The sequence below is a fragment of the Eurosta solidaginis genome, chromosome 1 (genome assembly GCF_040869045.1).
Source record: "Eurosta solidaginis isolate ZX-2024a chromosome 1, ASM4086904v1, whole genome shotgun sequence".
NCBI lineage: Eukaryota > Metazoa > Arthropoda > Insecta > Diptera > Tephritidae > Eurosta > Eurosta solidaginis.
In genome coordinates this window covers 1,305,635-1,329,718 of record NC_090319.1, presented here as the reverse complement: position 1 = coordinate 1,329,718, position 24,084 = coordinate 1,305,635, and the positions used below count along the sequence as shown (strand labels likewise).

Here is a 24,084-nt window from a genome sequence, read left to right as displayed (position 1 = left end):
ACATATGTATTACATACCCCCTTCAAATAATTACTGAGATATGGCGAATTTAAACATTTTTTTCACTCGCACTCTTATTCCCTCTAGCACTCGCGTTTCCACTCACAAGCCCTCCACTTAAACGTGGAGTATGCTGGGTACGTTGTATATATGTATATATGTAAATATGTACGATACCATGGTTAGGGGTGGTGCACTAAAAATGTTATGATAACAGTTTTCAGTACCATTTAACTTAGTAGCAGTGGTCTGATTTATTTAACTATTTTAGAGACTATTCCAGAAATGTCACAATGAAATTTGAATGTTTGTTCTTCTTACTTAGATTTCCATAGTTGCGCTGAAAATACTTGGACTTTCTATTTTATTTATCCTACAATTTCAAATCGCAAAGTTCATCCCCAAAAATTCAACAAATATTGACGGGACAAAGACTAACATATGGACACACCCAAAGATAATATTTTTTATGATGTTCCTTTGTTTTCAGTTAATGCATTCACTTAGTTAACCAGTGAAAGTGAAGATATATACATAGATATAAAGTAAACTTCTAAACTGGATTTCCCATCGTTTTGATTTTTTCATTTACATTCCTCTATCAAGCAGGCTGCGATATAAAAAACATGTTTTATAAGATCAACCGAATTGCTTTTAACCCTGGAATCAGATTATTCTGCTCTGATTTTAAAGAGCTCCTTTAAACTCTGCCATCTTCCTGTCGCAAAAAACTTGGTGCAGCCGAAGCTCCGACTAAAAAGAATTTGTTAGCTTGTAATTTCATTCGGCTGACGTGGTTCAAAGTTCAAAGTATCGTGCTTCTCAACTCTTTGAATATTTCTGAACCCCGTTTCCGTGAGACTTGAACCCCAGACCCTCGGTATGGTGGGCAAACAAACTTTCTCCATTATAAAAAATTTTAAAGCTACGAAAATATTTTAGATTTGCATTGGTGTTAACGCATAGTTGTGGAACTAAAGCTAAGTTCAATGTTCACATCTGCGCTATATATATTTAATGTACGTCTGTACGAGTATAAGTTAGAAAGCCCCTTCCTAACTTAGTTCGCCATGTTCTATTGTGCATTAAGAAATCTATAATATTTCCGTTCATACACAACAAAACTATTTGAACAAATTTTAATGACGCCACATATAAAACAAAGGAGGGTGATAATGACGCTAACGCAGCCCTCGCGATTATTTTATGTTACTTCTTAGAAAAATCTGCTGAGGTTAAACGCTGTGTCATTAGCGTCATATATTTAAACATACTTGTCCTGAAAGCAACATATGGTGCTGGGAATTGAAATTTAGGTTAAGGAAAAATCGATCAGCATTAGTGCTCAGCATTATTATTTTGACATCGATAAGCCATGAAAGAATAAATATGAAAGCATGCACAAATATACCGTATTAGGGTGACTCTCTATAATATTGTAACGATTTTACTGCAATTCCTCTTATTTGCCCTTCTGCTAAGTTCGAATCACTAAACTGTTGAATAAATAACTCCAATATTGAATAATGGAAAAATGGGCTTTATTAAAGTACTTCACAATAACACTTATACTTTGCAACTAGCTGGGTTAATAACCAAACTGATTGATGGCTGAAATTAAAACTCTTTCAAAATAATACTGCTATGGCTCGCTAGATAGCGTCTTAATCGAAACTGCTTGATAGCTCAAATCAAACTGAATTCCAGCGCCTCTACATTTGCTGCCTTTTATACTCTCTGATTTCAACGTTCGCATCTTCTAGGCGCTTCCAGGATCTACTAGTTACCATCAGCTCTCAAACTTCTCAGCTGTAACTACAATTGCATGATTTTATAGCTTCTCTCATTGCATACTTTCAGGAGTATCTCAGATATATGCATGTGTTTGTGCATTGATTCTCCGCTGCTCGTATACGTACATGGTACATATGTATGTGTAGACGCAATTATTGTTTCGTTTATGTAGATACATAATGATTGATCTATGGATGTGCATGATATCACTGTTTATCATCGGCTTAGAGATAGCAGCACCCCTTAGTTTTGCTAATATTCGTAACAATATGAATATATTAGTTTTCTGTAAACCAACAAAAAATTGAAACTATGCTTGCGAAAATGTATGTGTCTATATTCGAAGATGGTAACAGTAATGGCTCATTCATTACTTTATTAGCACTAAACAGCCTCGGTAATTTGGCGCTTGGTTAGTAAGTCACTAACGTCATCCTTGACCGCGAGAATATCAACGCAGATCAGCTCAATGGATAGCTCCCCATTGATCTGCATTTGGCATTCCCAGAGCAAAACCGTTGAATGTAATTGGGCTGCTAATTGAAAAGCAATTCACATCAATTTTTCGTAAAATTTCATTAAAAAATACATAGCATTGTAGGCAAGCCTGGAATGTTATATATCACAAATTTCGGCCACGTTAAAGTACATACCGACATATGTATGCATTCATGTATGTAAAGGTAAACAAATATGTCCTTCAAAATACATCGCACTTTTAACCACAAAAGGGACAACGCTCTGAGGACAGTACAGACATTTTTGTAGAAATTTTGCTATACTTTGACGTACTAAAGAAATGAATGATAAACATATAAACATGCATACATACATACGTACATGTTTATCGCAGTAAATATAAACTTTTTTTTCTTGTGGTAAACAAGGAAACATATTCTAAATATCAGTAATTGTGATTCTGGTAATTGTTATTTTCATTTATTGCAGAAAGTCACTTTTTTTAAATCTATCAGATTAAGGTAACTTCGAAAATTGTTTTGGTTGCTGTTGAAAATTGAGGTTAAAGGCGAGTTCCTCTCTACTGGAAAATATCATTGAAGGAGATTCCATTAGATAGACGTAAGGATTTAGTTCATTAAAAAAAAACGCGAATGTTTAATATTCCTTTTCAACTAAATGTTATTGCTAATAAATAGAAACACATATTTTGTTTTAAAATATTTGGAGTTTTTTAAACAAATTTTATATTAGTAATCAGCTACCTCGAAAACCCTTGAGTTTTTGATTTTGTGCAAATGTGTAAAAGTTTGGCTTAGATATTTTTTTTTAAGTTTTGCTTTTTACATCTCAAATTGTATGAACATTGGAAAACTAACAAAATAATACCAAAAACAAAAAAAATTGCAAAAATTAAAAAAAAAGTTTCTTTTAAACGCTGGCCTACGTTGGACCAACTTTACTACAAAGCGGAACCGAAGGTGAGCATAGCGTTGAAAATATTGTGGCCGTAATATATCTGAACGGGTTTCCGAGGAAGCCAAGTCTTTAGGCCCAATTGCAGAACGACAAGTTAACGTTTTAGCTCAGAGTTAAACTGACATGAGGCAATTTTTGAAAAATTGTTTGAATTAACTCTAACCTAAAAACAAATCGCCGGTCTGCAACTGGGCCCTAAAATATATTTCTTTCTGAGCTGTAAAGCTTTATTTTGCAACCAGCGGCACATAATCTTACAAGCTTTGTAATTTTTTTTTGCACGGTTTTGCCTTGCATTTACATTTGGGCGTTAAGATGGAATTTACTGCGTATATGCAGTGGCTACCGTTATGTATTAATATGTTTTATAATATCTATAATACTTAAGCATTATTTTCATTTCTGTATAACAAAAGTATTTTATACTTATGAATCAAAGAACGTTGGTGCACTACATTTGCCATAGTGATATCCCTAACCAGTTTTCTTTTACAATGTTAGATCAAGTTGTAACGTAGCGTTACAATAGACCACTTGTACTTATGCTTGTATAGCATAGTCAACAACCACTAATAGCAAACCAATGAAAAAGCACAATAATGGTGCGTTGACTTCTCAACCAGTTTCTATAGCATAGCCAAAAACCACTTGTATAGCATAGTCAACAACCACTGATAGCAAACGAATGAAAAAGCACAATAATGGTGCGTTGACTTCTCAACCAGTTTGCGGCACCACCCATATAAACATTGAATTTGCATTTTTGCAATTCAGTCCTCGCAGGTGAGCCAGCGGGAGTGGTTGTCTTTTTAAAGACAAAATTGCCACTCCGGCTAGCTAGCCGAGTGGAGGGGGGCGCTGTCATGGCGCGGGTCACCCTCCACCAGAGTTGGACGACGCGAGTGGTGTCTTCGGACTATCCTTCCCTCCGTCGCCCACCCTGGTGTTGAGCGGCCCGCTGCCTTAATGACCAAATAACCCCCCTCCCCGCGGCTCGGACTGAGCGGAAGGGGCGCTGTCATGGCGCGAGTCACCCTTCACCTGGGCTGGACGACGCGAGTGGTGTCTTCAGACTATCCTTCCCTCCGTCGCCCACCCTGGTGTTGAGCGGCCCGCTGCCTTAATGACCAAATAACCCCCTCCCCCCCCTCAGCTCTGATTTTAGTAGGCTGGCCGGAGCGGAGGAACCACTCCCTCTAGTTAGCTGGGGAGAAGAGGGTGCGGCCGTGGCGCGAGTCACCCCCTGCTGCACCAGGATGACGCGAGTGGTGTCTTCGGACTACCCTTCCCTCCGTCGTCCTGGTCTGGTAAGGAATGACTCGCCGCCCGAACGACCGCACGACCCCCTCTCCGCAGCTCTGGTTTCGGCCGTGAGCCGATGCGTGCGCACAAGGGGCTACCGCTGTGCCGTTAAGGTGCACTTCCCCTCCGCCACGGGTCGACCCACGGCGCCTCGGCTGGTACAACCCCACCCCCCTTACGCACCTTCTACTAGTGTGCAAGTAGGGAGGCGGGGGTGTCCAGCGGTGAAACCAGCACTAACGTGAGTCCTCGCAGTTTCTCCCGCAGGTGACTGACCCCGCCGATTACCGAGCTTGCCGAAGACGTTCGATCAGCCCGATCCTGCCGAAGCCGACCGACCAATACAAGTCCGCTGGTACGTCCATCCTACCCCGCCCGGAACACGCTGCCGCTGTCCAGGTAAACCCCGTCGCCAGCCCATCTCCCCTCTCACCACGGCCCTGGTGCGCGCTCCGTAGCCCACCGCCGCATCGTCGCCCCTCTGGTGCCGCCGCTGCTACGACGACCGTTGGCCGTTCGCCATCCTACCGCCGTTAAGCCGCTGCTACGACGTCCGTTGGCCGTCCGACATCCTACCGCCGTTAGGCCGCTGCATCCGTCACGCCGCTGCTACGACGTCCGTTGGCCGTCCGACATCCTACCGCCGTTAGGCCGCTGCATCCGTCACGCCGCTGCTACGACGACCGTTGGCCGTTCGCCACCCTACCGCCGTTAAGCCGCTGCATCCGTCACGCCGCTGCTACGACGTCCGTTGGCCGTCCGCCATCCTACCGCCGTTAAGCCGCTGCATCCGTCCCGCCACTGCGACGACGACCGTTGGCCGCTTGCCATCCTACCGCAGTTAAGCCGTTGCTTCTATCCCGCCGCTGCTTCCGTACCGCCGTACCAGTCCGTCCGTTACCCGACCGTTCAGCCGCCCTACCGAGCCTCCGTTAGTCGACGCTCCGCCCCCCTCGCCATCTTGCGACGGAAAGCTGCTGTCCGCCTAATATCTCCAGCCGTGTGTGCGTGTGTTCGTAACACATAAATATTGTGTATTTATTCAGTAGGGGTTTGTGGGACCTTTACTCGACTCTGGATTGACTGAGCGTTACCCCAGCCTTAGACAAAACCCACCTCATAAAGTGAAGTAACTTGATTATCAAGTGAAAGTAACTTGATTTTCATGTAAAATCAGTATTCAGACGGCGTACCAACTGTTTTGTTAATTGAGATTATTCAGTGTATAACTTTTAATTTGTTCAGACTTCCTTTGTTACAGCTCAGCAAAACCAAATCCATGTCTATGAAGAAACTTAATTCTTGCTTAAAGCTAAGTAACATTGACTTTGACATTCATGCCAATCGCAACCACAAGGGATTTTTGAAATATCAAATGCTTAACCTTGTGAAGGTACAAAGCCACTAAAAATTATTCTATCTAAATCACCTAAAAAAGAATTGTTGACATCAACAAGACATTGCCTTTTCTATTTCTTCTTGCTTTTTGTCCTTATTGCACTCCTTCACCCTTCAATTAATCTTTTAACGACTTTTAATTTTCATCTTCACGCAGAAGCAAAGACAGACAGAAAAACGAAAATCAAGTTTAAATAGCATCTAAATCAGGTAAAAAAAGATTGTCACAAGCACAATGAAAGGTGAATTTAAAAAAAAAAACCCCCCACCCCTCTGAGATAACGTACATTGTGTCTAGTTTATTTCTATCAGCAGACTTGCTTTAACACACAATAAAACAAACAGTATTAATTGCAAAGTAAATGATTACACTCCGGTTAAAAACAATAGCACCAATTTTATACATTTTCATTTTTGAATTATCAACATGAAGTATTGCATCACCACTACTAACATGAAAAATGTATTTTGCAACTACCCGCAGCTTCCCTGCTGAAAAGCGATCAATTAACATAGCACAAAATATAGAAATATTTCGGAACTATCAAGCACTCTCTTTAAGCTTTTTCTATACTCAAATAATTTATTTTCACTGGCAATACTGTTGTCTTATTTGAAGAAAGCTTGCTTTTCAAACTAGAAACAATAAAAAATTAATTATTCTATGTAAGAGCGTAATTAGGATTGGTACAGAGCGTTCTGCAAATGAAAATGAGTAAGAAAGAAGAGATACGCAAACAAATTTTGTACATTTGGACGAATAACCGCTATGTTGGTTACAAAAAATTGACAAACTTCACAGGATAATCCTGTATCACTGCGCCAAGAACGGTTTTGTACTTCACAGATTGCTTAGTGAAGGACATGCCAGGAAGTGGCGGACCAAAGAGACTATCCGACGACCAGATTGAGAATGATAATCCCTAATTAGGAAAAACTGATCGATGTCAATAAGAGGTGTTGCCAAAAAAGCCAAAACCACACATGTGCATTTCACACGAATGAAGCAGAGATATGGTATCAAAAGGGAGCGTGTCATTATTCTGTATTACAAAATTCTGGGTGACAAAATTCTGTAAATTGCAAAAAAAGTCTGTCTTTTAAAATTCTGCCTTCTAAAATTTAATATTTTATTTAAATAAATTTTTCAAAATTCTGCATGTTTAATTCTGGAAATCAAAATTCCGGAATCATGGCATGGCGTAGCCGGTGTTGGATCGGCTAAAGGTTATTTTTTTAAAGTGCGGCCAAAGGCCGCCTACGCAGAAGGGTATACTATGCAGAAGGACATGACCGTGGCGGTAGCCACGGTTATACCACACACCCGGACTTGGCATGGCGTAGCCCAGGGTTATTTTTTATAAGCGCGGCCGAAGGCCGCCTATGCAGAAAGGTGTTCTACGCAGAATTACTGTGCATGGCGAACTTTTTCAAAATATATATATATTTTAATACAATATTTTGCACAGAATTTTGAAAGCAGAATTTTAGAAAGCAGAATTTTAAAAAAGCAGAATTTTAAAAAGCAGAATTTTGTTTTTAGAATTTTGTACACACAGAATTTCGACACCAACCAGATCAAAACCTACAAAAAGAAAAAAATTCAAAACTAATCGGACAACGAAACGTCTTTGAATATGGACCTAAGAAAGTTACCAGGTACCCAGTTCTTTTGACTGCAGCTGAAGAGAACCTTCCTATTCGGAAAAAAACACCTGGATAGAAAAGTTTGCCAGAAAGGTCTGATTTTGCAAGATATTTGTGTGTGGGGGCATAAATCCACGCCATTCTCTGCGATGGGAACGCAGAAGTTTACCTGAAAGAGTGTCTTCAAAAACGGCTTCTGCCATTCTTACGCCGCCATAATGGTTAATCTATAATTTAGAGGAATTGCGCTCCACAACATTGCGCTCGTGTCACCCAAAAGTGTTTCGAAGATAACAATGTGCATTATGTTAAGAAAACCTGAATCCATCCAACGTGCCTTAGTTGCGGCCAATCAAGTGTTATTGAAAACTAATAAAAACCGTTACAGAAGTAAACACAATGTGGCGAACAGTGTCGCAAAAAGTGGTCAAAGTAGTTGTACAAAACTTGAAGTCGGGTCTCTCCAAAAAGGTTCGGTCATACGGACAGCAACGAATAAAATAGTAACATTTCTTTACCTGTTTTTGATATAAATATCGTCAGTTTAATGTGAAAATGTGCTAAGGCATAAAATAGCTGCTGGGTTGGCATACATGATTTTTATTTATCTTTTTCAAAGCTTCTAGACTCAAAAGCATTGCAATTAAGGCATCCTCATTCACAGTTTTGAAAAAAGAAGGGCTAACGATATGTATGTATTTCCATGCTAACAAAGAAAGATACAAACAAAGTAACTTTGCAGAACTTTTTGTACCAGTCATTATATTATAATATTACTATTGTACCGGCAGAATTTATACTGCCCGAAAATTGATTTGCCTACATTAAACAAGTAAGCCCAGCGTTCCTTCACTCTCTATACCATTTTTTCCTACACTCTCGCTCCAACTCTCATTCCCACACCGAGGCACCCCCTCTCATATATGAAACCTCTATGATAAACCTTGGATATCCTCTTCAAATAATTGCGGAGATAAAGCGAATTTTAATTTTTCCTAATAGGATGCGCGGCTCCACCTACTATTCCAAAAATGTTCTTTCTATACCATCCTTGAATCATGGGTTAAACTGGCCGGTCAATAAAGACCTCACAATGACTGAGTGAACGAAACGAAAAAACACAAGTAAGGAAGGTTAAGTTAGGGTGTAACCGAACATTACATACTCAGTTGAGAGCTATGGTGACAACATAAGGGAAAATAACCATGTAGGAAAATGAACCGAAGGAAACCCTGGAATGTGTTTGTATGACATGTGTATTAAATGAAAGGCACTAAAGAGTATTTTATGAGGGAGTGGGCCATAGTTCTATAGGTGGACGCCATTTAGGGATATAGCCATAAAGGTGGATCAGGGTTGACTCTAGAATGCGTTTGTACGATATGTGTATCAAATTAAAGGTATTAATGAGAGTTTTAAAAGGGAGTGGTGGTAGTTGTATATGTGAAGGCGTTTTCCAGATATCGACCAAAATGTGGACCAGGGTGACCCAGAACATCCTCTGTTGGATACCGCTAATTTATTTATATATGTAATACCTGCCAATATTTTAAGGGTTTTTTATTTCGCTCCGCAGAACTTTTTCATTTTCTTCTACTTAATATGGTAGATGTCACGTCACATCCATTTTATAAAGTTTTTTCTAAAGTTATATTTCGCGTCAATAAAATAATCCAATTACCTTACCATGTTTCATCCCTTTTTTCGTATTTGGTATAGAATTATGGCATTTTTTTTCATTTTTCGATATCGAAAAAGTGGGCGTGGTCATAGTCGGATTTCGTTCATTTTTCATACCAAGATAAAGTGGGTTCAAGTAAGCACGTGAACTAGGTTCATTAAAGATATGTCGATTTTTGCTCAAGTTATCGTGTTAACGGCCATGCGAAAGGACAGATGGACGACTGTGTATAAAAACTGGGCGTGGCATCAACCAATTTCGCCCATTTTCACAGAAAACAGTTAACGTCATAAAATCTATGCCCCTACCAAATTTCAAAAGGATTGGTTAATTTTTGTTCGACTTATGGCGTTAAAAGTATCCTAGACAAATTAAATGTAAAAGGGCGGAGCCACGCCCATTTTGAAATTTTCTTTTATTTTTGTATTTTGTTGCACCATATCATTACTGGAGTTGAATGTTGACATAATTTACTTATATACTGTAAAGATATTAAATTTTTTGTTAAAATTTTACTTTAAAAATAATTTTTTTTTTAAAGTAGGCGTGGTCCTTCTCCGATTTTGCTAAGTTTTATTAAGCGTACATATAGTAATAGGAGTAACGTTCCTACCAAATTTCATCATGATATCTTCAACGACTGCCAAATTACAGCTTGCAAAACTTTTAAATTACCTTCTTTTTAAAGTGGGCGGTGCCACGCCCATTGTCCAAAATTTTACTAATTTTCTATTCTGCATCATAAGATCAACTCATCTACCAAGTTTCGTCGCTTTATCTGTCTTTTGTAATGAATTATCGCACTTTTTCGGTTTTTCGAAGTTTTCGATATCGAAAAAGTGGGCGTGGTTATAGTCCGATATCGTTCATTTTAAATAGCGATCTGAGATGAGTGCTCAGGAACCTACATACCAAATTTCATCAAGATACCTCAAAATTTACTCTAGTTATCGTGTTAACGGACGGACGGACGGACGGACATGGCTCAATCAAATTTTTTTCGATCCTGATTATTTTGATATATGGAAGTCTATATCTATCTCGATTCCTTTATATATGTACAACCAACCGTTATCCAATCAAACTTAAAATACTCTGTGAGCTCTGCTCGACTGAGTATAAAACATTACGGAAATCGGTCAAACCTTTTTTGAGTTTTAGCGAGAGTAACGCAAAGCAATTCATTTTTATATATGGGAGTTTCCATTGTTACGTTCGCAACACTTTTGTGTAAAACTTTCATAATTTAAAATAAAAGTGTGAAAGGAATGGTCGAAATATTATTTGCAATAAGGACTCCAAAAAGTTGGAAATATAGTGAGATAAATTACAATTTAAAAAATTAGTTAGTAGTTCCCAGGAAAGGTCAAAAAAGAGCGTTACGGTCGCGATATTATAGATTTCATAAATTGTTGGAACTCAATGCCATACCATACTATGTAAAATTTTCTCGATAAACTCACGAAAGCCATCTTACCACATCTTAATTTGAAATTACATTTATTGATACTGCCATCAAAAAAAAAAAAACACCTCTCAACCCGATCTGATTTAGTAGCATTTTAAAATGTCAGGGTCGCGACATGACTAATTTTTTTATTGTATTTTTTTTTTTTTTTGACGTTGTGGCAGCGCACTGCCCATTTTAATTCATACATACTTTTTTTTTTTTTGTATCCTAATTCTTATTTATGTGTTATTTATAATTTTTATGTTACAGAGTCTTTGAGAGGCAGTGGCTTCTTAAGCGCCGAGATCTAAAACCGCTAGCTACAGAGAAACTCATCAGCTGAGAAATATATATTCACAAAATACAATAGATTAAAAGTATAAATATATTTTTATAATTATTAAGAGAAGATAGAACCGTCTTTTTTATGGTAATGAGCGAGTCCGAAACATCAATTATTCTCGAGTGAGAGTCATAATCTTCACACAAACATAGAAAAGGTTCGTGTAGTTGGAAATTGCTTCTGCATTATTTAAGAATTATAGGTTTATAATGCCTTGAAACTCGGCATGGAACATTCAAGTTTACTTGAAATCGATCCATTTAAAAGTCTAGCCATAAATAGTATACCTAGCATTTCTCTACGACTTGCAAGGGTAGGAAGATTTATTAGTTTTAATCGATTAGTGTAAGGAGGAAGATTATACGGAGAGTCCCGTTGAAGATTTCCCAAGGCGAAAAGTAAAAACTGTTTTTGAATTGATTCTAGTCTATCCACATGAACTTGATAACGCGGATTCCAAATTATCGATATATATTCTAATATCGGCCTCACCAATGCTGTAAAAAGGGTTTTTGTAACGTAAGGATCACTAAACTCTTTTGCCCCTCTTTTCACAAATGCTAAAACTCCTCTCGCTTTATTGACTGTGGCATTAATATGAGGGTTGAAACTAAGTTTGCAATTCATTGTAACTCCCAAGTCGACAAAATCATCAACGCTTTCCAGAGTTTGGCCATTAATTGTATAGGGGGTTGGCTGTATGTTCCCACGTGAAAAACACATGGATTTACATTTTTCTATGTTGAGAGGCATAAAATTCGCATTACACCAAGTAACTAAACGATTTAAATCCGCCTGGAATACAGAACGTTCTTCAACCGACGCGTATGACTTAAAAAGTTTTACGTCGTGGGCATATATTAAAATTTTAGAATATTTTATAATTGTGGAAACATCGTTTATATAGATCAAAAACAGAATAGGACCGAGATGGCTGCCCTGAGGCACACCGGAGGGAACATCGATGACATTCGAAAAAACGTTTTTAAAATTGACTCTTTGAGTTCTACCGCAAAGATAGGAGGAGATCCAGCTAGTTAGGCTAGGTTGAAAACCAAGCAATTCGAGTTTATAAACAAGTAATGAGTGGCGTACTTTGTCGAATGCTTTGCTGAAATCAGTGTATATAACGTCGGTATGATGATTGTTTCTAAACCCATTAAAGACGTGAGTTGTAAATTCAAGCAAATTGGTTGTGGTTGATTTGGCTCTACAAAAGCCATTGTTGAACTATCTATCAATATAGAAATCGAAAATGTAAGGTTATTAGTAACGATTGCTTCGAAAGGGATAGCGGAGAGCTTTACTATTCCACGATAGTTTTCAATAGACGACTTGCTTCCTTTTTTATGGAGTGGGATAAAAAAAGATTCCTCCCAAGCCGTCGGGAAAATACAGTGATGTTAAACAGATCAGTAAGGGGCTGGTAAATGTATTCCGCACATTTTTTAAGAAAACATGTTGGGATCAAATCGGGACCGTATTTGAAGGATTCTTTTAGGGTCTTTAGATGTAGTAGAACATCTTCAGGCAACAAAGGTGGGGCATATATTGAGTTACTAGAATGGAGCTCATACGGATAATTTGTAGGTGATGAATCAACCACAGCAGAGTAATAGAGTGAAAGAATTGAGCGAAGAAGTTTGCAATCTCTTGATCGTCGCTGGAAATGGGTTGCAAATAATGTTTCTTTTAATATTGCATATGTAAGCTTTATAAAACTTTTTATTAAGTTCAAAATACTTATGACGGAAAATACCATACTGTGCATAATCAGAATGTAAACCGGTTCTCTTATATAATTTGAATAAACGTGATATTTTATTTTTTAAAGCTTTTAAATCTTTAGTAAACCAGGATTGCACTGGTTCAATGCACGAGCATGTGCGTTTGGGCATATGTTTTTCAAATAAAATATAAATGGTTTTATTAAAATGTAAAACGTTTTCCTCTACATCCTCTTTATATCGAGGCCAAGTTATCTCAGAAAGCTCTTTATTTAAATTGTTGAAATTAGTTTTGGAAAAATCAAAGTATCTGGACGTGTTTTGTTAGTGCAGCCGACTTCGTTGCTTATGATTTCATAAGTTATCTCAAGAGAAGGATGGTAAACGTCTTCTGGCAAAACAAGAGGTTCACACCGATTTATAGAGAATTTAGATATGTCGTCAACAAATGCTAGGTCTAAGAATGTTCCATAATTATTCGGAAAGAAGTTGATCTGATTAAGGCAAAGATCATTAATTCCATCCAAAAAGTCATCGTTGGATGATACGGGGACAATATTGTGATCAACGGTATTCCAAGATATATGTGGCAGATTAAAGTCGTCTAAAACAATCATTGAGTCCGTGGGCTTTATCATCGAATTGACTGATTGTAACAGTGAAATATGGTGCATATACACTGATAGATCAGAAGACGGTGGAATATAGCAAACGGCTAAGTAAAAATGACCCCGGCCTAGTAAGATTCGGATGCATTTAAACTCGATGGAATCAACTTCGGCTAAATTAACATCTTCAGATGGAATTTAAGAATGTACAGCTAGCAAGACATCACCTCCGGTCCTATTTAAGCTATTCTATAGGTCTGATACTCACCGCAAAAAATTTCGGAATTTAAAACATTGGGTTTCAGCCATGTTTCGGTAAAAGCAATAATATTATAGTTACAGTGAATGGTTTTCAAATATAAGTCAGTTAATTTAGTATTTAAGCCTCTAACGTTTTGATAGTAAATGCTTAAGCATAAGATGTTAAATTAAGTTTTTTGGATCGGAACTTTGAGGAGGAATTTTTGCTACATTTTGAGTAATCTCAATAGTCTTATGCACAAATTCCGAACAAAATCCCCTGGAGGCCAAAATGCGCTGTCCAAAAGTTTATCAAAATCTTTTGAGTAGACATCAATTCTAATGAAGACATGTTTCTTTCGTAATTAAATTTTCTTAAAGTCATGCCGTCAGCCTTAATTCTTGACATAAGACTTGATATCCTCAACGGAAGTGTCCTTGTCAAAGCGAGATACAAAAATCGATTTTTTGAGCGGGACTACAACCAGCTTCTTAGCCGGTGCTTCTGAATAAGAAGTCACAGATTGAGAAGTTACAGTTTCAGAAGTTACAGTTTGAGACTCTAAAATTTTTTCCGCGGCCTTAAAAGTGGATGGAACCACAGCTTGCGGATTAGGGGAAGCCAAGTCTATGAGCTCCACTTGCGGAAGATTAATGTTCTGAGCAGGATTAAGACTCAAAGCGTTAGGTGAGTCTTCGGAGTGTTTTTGTTTATTATCGCGGTTGTCTTTATATCTATTTAAACAATGCGGTAACTCATCTAAACACTTGAAAGATTTGAACAAGCTATCGTATTGATTGAACTTTTCCGTGATTATGGAAAGCTCTTTAGCAATTTCAGAAAATGCATTTCGTGTTTGTCTAAACAGTTTAAATAGGTCAATCTCAGTTGATCTGCATTTAATGCATGACCAACGTACTCCAATAATGTCTAAAGTTTTAAGAAATATTAGATTTAATGAAAAAATAAAAAAAATAAAAAAGAGAACAACAACAACAAAATAAAAATAAAAAGTTTTTGGAAAGTACGTACATTAAACTATTTTTTTTACTTATTTATTTTGGTCTTGAGACTCTTGCTTTTCATAAATAAAATAACAATAAAAAAAAAAAATAGTTTTAAATTTTAAATTTCTGAATATGAATTTCAGTAAATCAATTTGTGTATCTTTAGGAATTTGCCTTAGAAATCAATTATAACTATTTTTTTCCATAAAATTAGAGTTTAACTAAATACCACGAAATTAGGGACGCTTTACCACGGAATTAGGTATATCAGAAAATTTTTGCCACGAAATTAGGTCATTTGAGGTACTCACACATTTTGATTTATATAAATTAAAACATTTGTTAGTTTTGCTTGAAGGTAGGTGGAAAGTTATCTTAATTGATAAATTAAATGGGAAAAATTTACTTTTTTAGTTTTCCTTCATTTGTTTTAACGCAAGAGAGGTAGAAAGTCAGAAAAATCCTTAGTACCACGAAATTAGGGACACTTACCTTATATAAATGTCCACATATCCGTCTCTCGATATTTAAAACAATGACTGTTTAATTTACAATACTTCTTACCATAATTTAACGCATAAAATGTGAAAATTTAAATATTTTTGCTGAATAAAATAAAATGATTGAATGGTAGAAAAGTTAACACATAAAAAGCTCTTCTTCTACACGTCGACCTCTTTGATTAAAGCTGAACTTTTTGGCTAGGTGCACAGTGTTGAGTATTCTTGCAATATCTGGGTGCTGCTGCAATGACATACAGACATGCATCTTGTGTTATCCGGTGGCTGTCTTTTAACTTGAGTCCCAATCGATACGCGCAAAAACCCTAAATGGGAATGAATTTATAGATATATAGACTCCAGGAAAAAAGTATTGGCACACGGCTTTTTGCTGTTTTCACCTAATTTTGCTTAAGCAAATTGTTTTTACAAAAACATGTTCAAGTATGTAATAAAACCATATCATTTAAATTCCATTATCTCACGCGAAATTCGCGAAAATTCGAATTCGAAACACGAATTTTCAGTAATATTTTGCACTAAGATTTTTTCGAATATGTATTTCTGAGTATGCAGTTTTGTAGTAGAACGAAGTACAACGAAGTGTTTATCTTAATCCCGTAGGAAAATTGCCTGAATTTGTCCAACTTTTTACGTCAGCTGAGTTTTGCATTTGCTCCCATACAAATTTTTATACGTATTTTTTTTTATATTTGTACGTTGTTATCTGTACATGTTTTAAAAAAAATTGCAAAAACTATTATTTTTAAACAAAACTAGGTAAAACCGCAAAAAGTCCTTATGTCAATCCATTTTTCGTTGAATGTATAACGTACACAATATTTAGTAAGTTGCATGCTAAAAATAATACTAACAAAATTTAGAATTTAATATAATTCAATAAATAAAGCACACACATGCCGTGCGGTTCAATTATGATTATTGGAATAAAATTACAAAGCACAATGTATTTCATAATGAACTCTATTCAAGTTTAATGACGTTTTAACTCAAACCTTAGTGGCTTAAATTTGAAAAAAATTTTGAAGTTTTGATTCCAAACCATAACGTTTGAAACCAAAACTCAACTTAGCACACTCTCTTCCTTGGAAGTAACACAATTAGAATTTGAAACCGATTTTGGTTTGATCATGTACATATGTAGTCCAACAATGTTTTGAATATAGTCTCAGATTTTTAGCCGTGTACTGGTTAGTAGATCATAGAACCCCAAGCAGATGGGTGTTCATAAAACTACTTTCAAGTAGATCATAGAGAGGGCAAAGATATAAGCAACTGTAGATTGAGAAGCTCCAATACTTTGCTACGTTATTCCTATATTTTACGACGCCTTATATTTATAAACTAGTTTTAAGTAAATAAATGTGTAAAAAAATTTCCGCAAAATCGTATGAGAATTTTGCTAGAAGCAAATAAAATATGCAAGACAAATCAAATTAAACTCGAATGCAAAAATCGCTCCTGTGAGAGACAAAAGCAAATCAAAAAACGTCGTTTTCAGTTTGTTTCACATGAAAAATTCATGGATTCATGCACAGAAAGTGGAGAATTTAAGTAAAGGATGGTATTGCCTTTGAAAAACTGCTGCAAACGTAAACAAAAAAGAATATAAATAGGCAACCAATGGCCGTAAAACATGGTAGTGCGAAAGTTTTGAAATTGCATTTATTAAGAAGAGTTTCCAAAAATTGTGGTTGTAAAACTTGTAAAAACTTTATACGTAAATGCTTATACATACATACTGCGTATATACACATGTATGCATGTATATGTTTTTCATCTGATGCTTGGAATGTCGTGATTATGTCGTTTCAACGCAGGAGACAAAACTTTTTAAGCATTTTATAATTCCTTTTATTCACTTGCGGCTTTAGAAAATTCTGTCTGGGTATGTATGCATTACTTATGTACATACATACATATGTCTATAGAATACAGTTAGGGGGATTTATTTCAGATCAATCATATTTTTACTTCTTTTTTATTGCTGCAAAAATAAGCGTTTTATGCATATGTGTATTATTTAAATAAAGCATATTTGTTTTAATTTTCAGACTGAACAGTTCACTTTCCTATGGATATTATTTATTGTTATTGTACTTGGTAATTCGGCAGTGCTTTTTGTGATGTTCATAAATAAAAATCGAAAATCCCGTATGAACTATTTCATTAAACAGTTAGCAATCGCAGGTGAATTATTTATGAATTAGTAAATGGTAACATGGAAATAAACATAATCTATTTTATTTAAGATCTTTGTGTTGGTCTACTACACGTGTTAACTGATATTATATGGCGTATAACGATATCGTGGCGGGCTGGCAACATCGCCTGTAAAATCATTCGGTTCTCTCAAGTTTGCGTTACCTATTCATCCACTTACGTGCTAGTTGCGATGAGTATAGACCGTTACGATGCTATCACGCACCCAATGAACTTTTCCAAATCATGTGAGTTCTGTTAGTAGTACATGTTAGACACATATATATAAGTACACCTACCAATCGGCTTATACTAGACCGCCAAACTGACAAAGTATCACTAATGAGATTACCAAACTCCACTTTTTACACAAATGCGAGTATTCCAAATAAGTTTTTCAAGAAGGAAGGTAGTTTTGAACATGACCCACAATTGGATACCGGATTGACAAACTACATCTAAGTATTTTAATAAAAATGCTGCTTTTCTAAAGTCCTTATGAGGGTTGTTTCTTCGGTTATCTTATGAGCTACGTTGTGTTTTAGAAAGAAGCAAATAGCAGAATAAAGGCTTCGGACGATATGGAAAAATAAATTTAATGTTATTTGCTCTATTGCGCGTTGTTATGCAGAACTTTATCTTTTCACTTTTTTTTTGCTGTTGGAATTGATGAAGTGTTTTGAGGTTGTGGTTTTTGTACTTGTGGTATTAATTGTCGGTCTTTAAGTTGATATTGTGGCTTCCTGTTTTTTTTTTTGTTATTATTGTTATTGCTACTCACCTTAGTTCTAATGTTGCTTTGGAAGTTTTAGATAAATAGTAGTTCATATCGTACAGGGCCTTTATTCTGCTATTTGTTCCGCTCTAAAACACAACGTAGCCTAACGAATGCTATAACATTTTTAATGCTACGGCCCTGCTTTATGCTCCATTCATGTTCAGAGGCACGCAAGATCAAAAAAATATAACTCCGGAGTAGAATAGCATTTTCAGTCACTGAACGGAAATACTTAAACAAAAAACAAATAAATTCAAATTATTGTACGCCCAAATGCATATTTCTCTAACTTTTCTCATTTTTATTAAGGGCGAAGAGCGAGACGTCTTGTTGCAACTGCATGGTTTGTTTCAGCCCTGTTTTCGGTACCCATATTACTATTGTACGAGGAAAAGCTCATACAGGGCCAAACGCAATGCTGGATTGAATTGGGATCGCCTAGAGCTTGGCAAGTATACATGTGCATTGTGTCGGCATCGTTATTCGTCGTCCCAGCGGTAATAATTACCGCCTGCTATGCAATTATTGTGAAAACTATTTGGGCAAAGGGCTCCATATTTACTCCAGCAGGTATATTTTTATATAGCATTAAAATTAAATTAGAAATATGGATGTAAAACACTTCTTTGTTTCTAGAACGCGTGGAGCACAATACTGGCGTGAATAGAAGGGCAAGTTCTCGTGGCATAATTCCACGTGCGAAAGTGAAAACAGTCAAAATGACTTTCGTGATAGTAATTGTATTTATTTTGTGCTGGTCGCCATATATTATTTTCGATATGTTGCAAGTTTTTGGACAAATTCCACAAACTCAAACCAATATTGCTATAGCAACATTTATACAGAGTTTGGCGCCATTAAACTCTGCAGCTAATCCAATCATATATTGCTTGTTTTCTTCACAAGTATTTCGAACATTCAGGTTGGTACCAAAATATGCAACAAATGAAATATTTACATGATCTCAAGACCTGACCCAGTACACGCTATTATAACAAAACATTATCCCTTCTCCCTCAGTCCTCCTCCCTTCTCCATTTCATTAATACGTTTTATAATTTTAAAGTTAGTAATCTATTTTTTTCTACTTAGTCGCCTACCACCTTTCAAATGGTTTCAATGCTGTTGCCGTTGTTGTCTGAATAATTCTGCACCAATCCATTGCAATGTGAGTCGTCGACTTCAGCATAGTTGTGATTCCATGCGGACCCTGACCACGTCGTTGACTGTGTCACGCCGTTCTAATGAAGCAGGAGCCCGCGCAGTTATCTGTGAAATGCCAAAAAATTCGTTAGCAATATCAGAAGTATGATAACATCAGTGCTTATAAATATTTATAAAGATATTTATTTGCATAATATATAATAATAGTAATATAGTGTGTAAATTAAACAAATTAAGCAAATATAGCGCAGAGTACATAGCCAGCCGGCAAAATCACCGTTAACAAGCTCGTAACTGAATGCTTTCTCCAATAAAAACCGGATACACATTTTCGAAACCCGATTATTATTCGTTTTGTGTGCTCATTCCTTAACATTGGTCAGCTACGAGCTTTGAGTGATAATAGGTTGACGTTTAATTTTACCCAGTGACTCCGAGCGTATTAGTTGTGCACTGTATCCGCGATGCTAGAACACACAAGATCTGTTTAACGAAGCCAAAATAGTGCAGAGGTACTTAGAGCACAGGAGAGTAGATCAGCTGTCAAAAGTAAGTAGAGCAGGGTGGTGTAACTCAGACCAAACATCTTATGAAACATTTTTCAAGAAAAAATTTCAAAACAACCGATTCGTGCACAACAGAGATGTTAAAGAATTCATTCTTTGGCGAATAACTATTCACTTGGTTTTTCGTAAAATTGACGCAGCCAAATTTTTGAATTCTATGACTAAGACTTAAAAAAATGAAGGCACCATTCAGACGCCATTTTTTGACTTCGTATTTTTTTTTTGTAGCTCTTTTTTTGTTATTCATGTATTTAGGCAGTATTGAGACATAAGGTATGTAATCGAAACCCAATTTTACTTAAACAATATATCGTCAGTCACATGGAAGACTAGCACGTTTCAAATTCCCATAAAAGCACGACAATTCGTTGTTCGCGTCAAAGGTTAACACTGTTCATTAAGAAAAGCTTGAGCCCAGATTTGCAGGGTGGTGCGAATATTTTTACAAAGTTTGCAAGTTATGTTATCCATTTTAAAAAAATATCTCGGGAACCATTGGTAGTACATGAAATGTTAAACATTCATTTTAGTTGTGATAAAATAGTCAAAATTTTTACCTTGGTCATCTTTTATATTCAGCGTGCTTTGTACACAAAGTATATTAACTTTGGTATTATAAAGGTTGATCGTAACGGCATAAACGAATCGAGATAAATATGGACTTCCATATATCAAAATGGTCCGGATTTAAAAAGGAATTGATTTAGCCATGTCGTCCGTTCGTCTGCCTGGCCACGATAACTTGCGTAAATATTGAAATTTGGTATATGGGTTTCTTGGCAGATGAGCGTCGCTATTTCAAATGAGCGAAATCGGATGATAACCACACCCACTTTTTATATACATGTATAACATTTTGGAAAACTCAAAAAACCTGATTATTTTGTAAATAATACACCTAGAATGTTGGGATCTGGTTTGTGGACTAATAATGGGACTCTTGATGAAAATTTGAAAATGGGCGTGGAACCGCCCACTTGTAATGAAATCACTTATGCAAATAGTAATCATGAATCAAAAACCGTTAAACCTATCATACCTTTACTATTAGGGATGCTTCGAAGAAAAAATTACAAAATCGGTTAAGGACCACGCCCACTTTTATATAAAAGATTTTTAAAAAAGTCGTAGACGAATAAGATGAGCTATATCTTTGCAATTAAGAGCTCTGTTTCAATGGTATTTCTTTTCCCAAGTGAAATTATAACAAGAAATAGGAAAAAATTCAAATTTTTTAAAATGGGCATCGCACCGTCCCTTTTATGACTAAGCAATTTTCTATGTTTCGGTAGCCATAACTCGAATAAAAATTAAAGGATCATAATAAGATTGAGTACACATATTTTCCTCACAGCAAGAAATATTTCTTCAAAAAATGGACGAGATCGGTTGAGGACCACGTCCACATTTATATAAAAGACTTTTAAAGAGGTCGTAAACGAATATAATAAGCTATAAGAGCTTAATATCAATGGTATTTTACTTTCTAAATGGAATTATAACATAAAGAAAATAGCAAACATTTTAAAATTGGCGTAGCACTGCCCCTTTTTCGACTAAGCAATTTTCTTTGAGATGCCACTCCCCTATTTCGATCAGGAATTACACAACATTTCTAGTGCCTCAAAAAAATAGATCCCTCGTAAAAAAAGTCCATACACATGTTAGGCTCATAACAAGAAATATTTCTAGTAAAAATGGCCTTTTATTTAAGAGATTTTGGAAAAGTTCGTAGATGAATGTAATATGCAAAACTATTCGAAACATTGTTTTATATCAGTGATATTTTACTTTCAAAGTGTCCTTATAACAAGAAAAAGGAAAATTGAAAACAAATTTTATTATTTTTTGTCCAAGCAATATCTCACGTTTTTGGAGTCGTAACTCGAAGAAGAGTTGACGTATACATAAGTTGGTACACATATTTCCCTTGTAATGAAAAGTATTCTTTAATAGCCACACACTTATTGTCAAAAATGAGCCTCAGTAGGATTGGAAAAGTAATATATCTGAAATGAACTTAGACACCCTTATTTGTTATATAGTAAACTCGAAACTATTACGGCGCAAAAAGAAAATTTGCACTGTCGGTCACACTTTTGCTCGAATTTATCGATCCCACTTCATGCTTAATCAAGTCACCCAAATAATTTTTTAAGTGCTCTTAATTATCTTCAACTTGACTTAATAAATTTGTAACACGATAAATTCAATAATTCTTTTTCCATTCGTAAAATTTTTTTAAAGTTCATTGTATAAAAAGTAGGAAAGGTAAAAATGTGGGCAATTTTTTCAGGAAAAAAGTACACACGGTTAAAAACTTGAGCGTAAATCTGAAATTTGTTTGTACTACATGTATGACCAAACCAAATTTGGTTTAAAATTTATATCGATTTTCGTGAAAACGAGGACGTTGAACTGGGTTTCAATTTTAAACTATGGACATCCACACATGCAGTTATAAAAAAGAACAATCTTGTGGGCGGTGGTCAGGCTCCGAACCAACGTTCCACGGATTGCACAAATGACATTTTTAATTTTTAGATTTTCACTTATACCTTTGACACTTTATGGAAACATTAAATTTTAAGAACAACTTCACATAAGAGAAAGCGAGACCAATGCCAATATTCTCCCAAAATAAATGAGTTTGACATATTATAGTTTATTTTTATATATTTTATATTCCATACATTTTTTTCACAACACAAAAAAGCTACTACAAGGAAAATGTTTTGCCGGCTCTCTTGGTTCACTTATTTGACAAATTTGAATTTATTTGTGTATTTGTGCACAAAATTTTCCAAAAAGAAGCAAAATTCTCAATAATTTTCAATAAACTAGATGGTATTTTCTTGTGTTTCGTAAGTTTTTTGGAATATAGTTTAAGCACTTACACCAGTACTGAAACCTTAATAAGAGGAAGGGCGACAAAAAATTTATGAAAAACTACAGGAAAAAAACCAGAAAATTGTCACGTTTTAAGACCTGCAGTGTGTACAAATATCTACTTTCGTGTTTTTATATCATTTTGAATTGGTTTTAAATCCGGATAGTCTTCAAGTCTCTGATTTTTAGATTTTGAAAGTTTTTTGGATTGTGTAATAAAACCATTTGAGAATTTATTCTAACTGCTCTGATAAGTTTTGAAAAATTGCTTAAACCGATGAATAGTTCAAAATTTAAATTCAAACTTTTAGCCGTGCAAGAGAAAGAGCCTCCTATTTTATTCAAGCTTATAGAAGCAGCTCCGGAATCTTTTGAAACATCGGGTTACCTAACCTAAAGTAAGTTATCGGCTTCGGCTACGATAATCGGCCGACTAGTTTATCAAAATCAAACTTTCGGTCCCGCTTCGGTTCAAATACCCCCAAGTTTGTCGTGAAATATTTCATTCTGTCATAAGCTGCAACAGCTCAATATTCAAAATTAAACAAAATTATTAAAAACATATTTTGAGATGTTTTGTTTTATTTAATAACTAGCAGACCCGCCAGACGTTGTTCTGCCCTAAATTTGGCCTATATGCATACATTTTAAAAAGCTTTTTCCGTCTAGCTCTGCCCTCGCCCTCTTCACTTTTTCCTAATCCTTTTATTCACTTCTCCCTCCGTCTTTTTCGCTTCATCTATCTCCATCTTCGTCTCATTCTATCTATCTCTTTTGTTCCAGTCCCAGTCCCACTCCGAGTCTCAGTCCCAGTCCTAGTCCTAATCCCAGTCCCAGTCCGTCTCTGGTCTACTTCTCGGAAAAAGGATCGTAAATACTAATATAGGCAAATTTCAGGCAAATCGAATATGACATATGTAAATAGGTATGTGGGTATTATTAATTCATGTCTCTATTTCGGCTTCGCATGCATATTTATCAGTTTTGCCAGGTTGATGCGACTAAATCGAATATCACAATGAAAATTGCTTTAGAGCTCTCAGCAACGGCTTTCATTTGATATCCATATTCCTTACACGTTCTAGGGGTATCCGGGTCCACGTTTTGGCCTATATCTCGACACCCTAGTCACCCAGCGGCATAAAGCTTACTCTGTACTAAAGCACACATCAACAGCTTCAATTTGATATCCATATTCTATAAACATATTCTAGGGGTACCCCGGTCCACGTTTGAACAAAATCGACCGACGCATCCCTTCAAACACCGGCGACCAACTAACCCACATTTTAGCCTTTCCTTATATATATATAGATTTTTATTTTTCAC

General features: G+C 36.1%; 1 protein-coding gene across 7 annotated transcripts in view; it reads left to right on the top strand.

Moving 5' to 3' along the window:
- Positions 1-19,586, top strand: part of CCAP-R (Crustacean cardioactive peptide receptor) — a 103,045-nt gene extending 83,459 nt beyond the window's left edge. For 6 of the 7 annotated variants that reach the window (XM_067777177.1, XM_067777182.1, XM_067777187.1 and 3 more), the window contains 5 exons: positions 17,211-17,346; positions 17,409-17,615; positions 18,446-18,706; positions 18,773-19,058; positions 19,229-19,586. In XM_067777177.1, the coding sequence (XP_067633278.1) occupies positions 17,211-17,346; positions 17,409-17,615; positions 18,446-18,706; positions 18,773-19,058; positions 19,229-19,448 (1,110 nt within the window). In that variant the 3' untranslated portion in view covers positions 19,449-19,586. The remainder of the gene's footprint in view (positions 1-17,210; positions 17,347-17,408; positions 17,616-18,445; positions 18,707-18,772; positions 19,059-19,228) is intronic. The other variant, XM_067777212.1, reaches the window with a different exon arrangement.
- Positions 19,587-24,084: the final 4,498 nt, after the last annotated feature.